This window comes from Biomphalaria glabrata, chromosome 6 (assembly GCF_947242115.1).
Source record: "Biomphalaria glabrata chromosome 6, xgBioGlab47.1, whole genome shotgun sequence".
Classification (NCBI taxonomy): domain Eukaryota; kingdom Metazoa; phylum Mollusca; class Gastropoda; family Planorbidae; genus Biomphalaria; species Biomphalaria glabrata.
This window is the reverse complement of record NC_074716.1, coordinates 34,594,128-34,598,367: the sequence shown is the minus strand read 5'-3', so window position 1 is coordinate 34,598,367 and position 4,240 is coordinate 34,594,128. Positions and strand designations below refer to the sequence as shown.

General features: G+C 38.0%; 1 protein-coding gene across 1 annotated transcript; it reads right to left on the bottom strand.

The window, feature by feature from the left end:
• Positions 1-3,092: 3,092 nt before the first annotated feature.
• Positions 3,093-3,719, bottom strand: LOC129926872 (uncharacterized protein K02A2.6-like). Its single transcript, XM_056033341.1, has one exon. The coding sequence runs from the start codon at positions 3,717-3,719 to the stop codon at positions 3,093-3,095; it is 627 nt and encodes a 208-aa protein (XP_055889316.1).
• Between the last annotated feature and the right edge of the window lie 521 nt (positions 3,720-4,240).

Sequence of the window (4,240 nt, the reverse complement as noted above, 5' to 3'; positions counted from 1 at the left end):
TCACACGTTCAGTCTATCATTCAGTCTATTGTTCAGTCTATCATTCAGTCTATTTCTGGATATAGCTAGCAAACTGTTTCGCAATGATATGTGGTTGGAAATGGAAAGAAGGCGCAAACCAATCTCAGATAGAACGGGAGATGTCAGCAAGCACTTGATTCAGAATTGTGGAACTAACATTGAAAATAAATAATTTTCAGCTGCATCCTACAGTGAGTTTCAATGACTTTTGGTGACTCATTCAGAAACAGACGTTGGAATAAAAACTGACATCTAAGCAAACTCGAAGCACCATCTGTGCAGACACCACGCATTTTCTTCCAAGAGATCTTAGAGTTTCCCAAATGAACCGACTTTATTAGACATACATCTCTAACGTAATATAAGGTTTGTAAAATAGAAACTCGTCTTGAAAATCACGTAAACCAGTCATTGTGAACAGTTTGCAACGTCTGTCAATTCATAAATCTGGATGCTAAATATTGGAAGCGGAATTGCCTGAATTACCTGATTGAAAATAACAGCAGAACTAATCCACATAGAATATTAACACCTTTTGTGCGGGGTTACTCTCAATTTCAAGGTGTAACTTCCACAGCGCTGACTAGTGCCGTGTTACTCTCAGGAAGTAACTTGGTATAAAGGTTAATTTATTTCATCATCTTTGTCATTTAAGAAGAAACCTGATAAGAGCACTGAAAACAAAGGAGACCATGAACGTTTCGAAGAAAAGTATCACTATTCAGATTGATACAAAGATACAGCAGTCGAAGAAGTGAATATGTCTCTTGATGAGAGAAGTAGTGCTGAAGACTGAAGAGACTCCAGGGGAATACCTTTTACCACAGTCAGAGAAAACAGCAGTAAGTGATACAAATGATGAGTCAAGTGATGGTCTTCCAAAATCACTTTCTCCAGGAGTGGAAGAAGCTGTAATTAAGTGCAAAGTCTGGAATTTTATCTGAGGAAATCAAGAAGTTTGACATCATGGTTTACTAGAAAGCTTCCAACAGGAGAAATTAGCATCCGATCTTGGCTCCTCTTCTCTCCAAACTTGGGATGTCTGTTTTGTTTTGCATGCGGAGTGTTTTCTGTTTCTAGTGCATTGAGCAAACCTGGAGTTGGTTTCACCAAATGGAAGAAACACGAGAGACTGAAAGAACATGAAGAAGGAGTCCATCACAGACAAGCTTTTTTGAAGAAGTTAGAAGAACAAAAGCTTAAGGCAGAACCAGATGAACTGTCACATGTTTCATGCGCAAATTTTGAAAAATCAGCAGTATTGGAGAGATATTCTGAAGCGTGTAGCAGCAGCTGTTAAGTACTTTGCAAAAACAAACTCAAGCTTTCGTGGTCACAACGAAACACTGAATTCCCCCAATCCTGGAAACTTCCTAGCATCTTTGAAATTTCTTGCAGAATTTGATGAAGTTACGAAACAGCACATACATAGAATCGAAAACGGAAAGACACATTATTTGTAACCAGAAATTCAAAATGAGTTCATAAACTTTATAAAGTTAGAGAATCAATTGTTGGGAAAGTCAAGCAAGTTTATTACTTTTCTCTGATGCTTGATTCCACCCTAGATGAACAAGTATCCCTATCCCTAATAGTTCATTAATTGGATGTTGATATTTTTCAAAATAAGAGTCGTTCATTGGTTACTTTAAATTTTGAAACCTGATGAAACATTATGAAGAACTTGTTCTGAAAACTCTTAAAGACATGTGAGCTTGCGCTCCCAGAGCTAGTTTTATATGCAATTTTAGCTATTTTTAAAATGTATTTTTGTTGTATAGGTTAGAGCTATTTTTATATATTTTCTTTTTATAGGTTAGTGTCAGATTTTATAATTGTACTTCCGCATATTTATATAGATTAGTGCGGGATAGTATAAAAGTGATGTACTACATGCTGTCTTAAAACAGTTGAGTGTACATTTGACCAGTGGTCAGTACCATATCTGTCTGTGTGACAGCTGAAGATCTTTGTGGTCTATCGTCTAATTATATTTTTATTCCTGTACCTGGGACGGCCTGTAAGTGTACAAATATTTTATATTTTCTTTTACTAGATCTATGTCACACTGTGTAAATATGCTAGATATATCTTAATTTAGTTTTTTGGAATATTTTTCAAAAGAGTTGACAGCTGTTCCCAACATGCTGTATTGAAGATGGCGGCGTCCATCAGTCCTAATAGAATATAATATAGTTTTGCATTTATGTATTGCAGGCTATTGTTACTGCTTTTAGCTGCTGCAATTACTCTGCTGAAATAGCTGCTGCTTATAACTGCTGTTGTAGATCTATTCTAATTCTAGGGAATCTAGTGTTATTTTGTTTCTGCTATTGATAGTTTTGTTATTGTTTCTGTAGATCTATTCTAGATCTAATTCTAGGGAAGCTAGTGTTATTTTGTTTCTGTAGTGTTGCCTTATTAGTGGTTTGGTTAGTTTGTTAGTGTTTGTAGTGGTGTAGATTTAGAGGGTTTTAGTTAGTTGATGGGTTCAGTAGTAGTGATTAGTCAAGTTAGTGTTATATTATCACAATACACTTAACAATACTGATGTTTAAAGTTACACTCCAATTTTATTAACATGAAACAGAGAGAGAACAACCAGCAGAGACTAATACACAGTGACTACACACTACTGACACACTTCAGAGTAAACCGTGAAATCGTGAACATACTGAACAATAAAACAAGGGAGACTACAAGAAAACAAACAAACACACACACAACATACATAAACATAAATACACATATAAATGTAACATTCTCCGGTGTTTGAGGTTAGTTATATACATAGTCACTGGTTCTTGTGGATTTGACCAGTCGGCCTGACCTAGTTGTATAGGTTGTCGACCTATGAGACCTGTCTTCTATATGGCTCTCAGGTCTCTGAGCAGTACTTTCATCTGTGCTGGGTGCATCCACAGGTGCGGGATTGTCGGGCTCGGTCGTACCTGTTGGTGTGAGCGCATTCGTTTCAGCTGGCAGTGGGATTCTTCGTAAGTGAAGTCTATTTCGGCGATAAACTCCTCCGCCCGATTCAACTTCATACGACCGTTGCTGTAACTGACGAGTTATAGCTCGTGGCCACGCGACCTTGACTTTAGTCTCACCTCTTCACCCTTAGCAAGGGGAGGTAAATCTTTAGCATGGGAGTTGTAGTAAATCGCCGATCTCCTCTGGTTTTCTTTCAGCGCTTTTCTATGTTTCTGAGGATCCAGAACTTGAGGTTTCAACAGGCTTTTAGCTATAGGCAGCAAGGTTCTGATTCTTCTGTTGAAAAATGCCTGTGATGGGCTAGTACCAGTTTTATTCGGGGTGCTTCTATGATTAAGTAAAGCCACGAACTGATCTTTATTTTTAAGAAATAATGTCTTTACAGTCTTCACTGCTGATTCAGCTTTCCCATTTGATCTGGGATAGTGGGGACTGCTCGTCAAATGGTTGAAACTCCAATCATTGGCAAATTTTGCGAAGCTGTCCGAAGATAGTTGAGGTCCATTGTCAGAGACCACTGTAGATGGGATGCCATATCTAGCGAAATGGGCTTTAAGTTTTCTTATGACAGTTTCTGAACTAGTGTTCTCTAGGCGATCAACTTCACAGAAGTTACTGTAGTAGTCCACACACACAAGATAGTCTTTGCCGTCAAGTGTGAATAGATCAACACCAACCTTTTCCCAGGGGTGTGGGAACTTCATGATTCATTAAAGTCTCTTTCTGTTGATTGGGTTGAAAAGCTTGACATATTTCACAAGTTGAAATATAATGCTTTATGTCACCAGTCATTCCTGGCCAGAATAAACTCTCACGAGCTCTTTTTAGACATCCTTCAATGCCTGAGTGTGTAGAGTGAACTTCTCTTTTCATTTTTAGTCGTAGTGACTTGGGCACTACTACTCTTTCACCTTTGAATATAAGCCCCTCTTGAACTGACATTTCGTCTCTGAAATTATAATAAGGCGTTAGTTGATATGGTAGAAGATGCTTGCCTTCTGGCCAACCTTGATTATCTCGGTTCCTTCCCTTAGTTTCTGTAGTCTTTCTTCCCCAATTGCTAGGAAACTGGCCATATTTATGAGCTCAAACTCCCCTTGACTGTTTGCTGATGACTTGATATGAGCTCTTGAAAGTGTATCGGCCAGATACATTTCTTTTCCCTTTTTATAAATCACAGTTATGTCATAGTTTTGTATACGCAACATCATTCCCTGCAATCTTC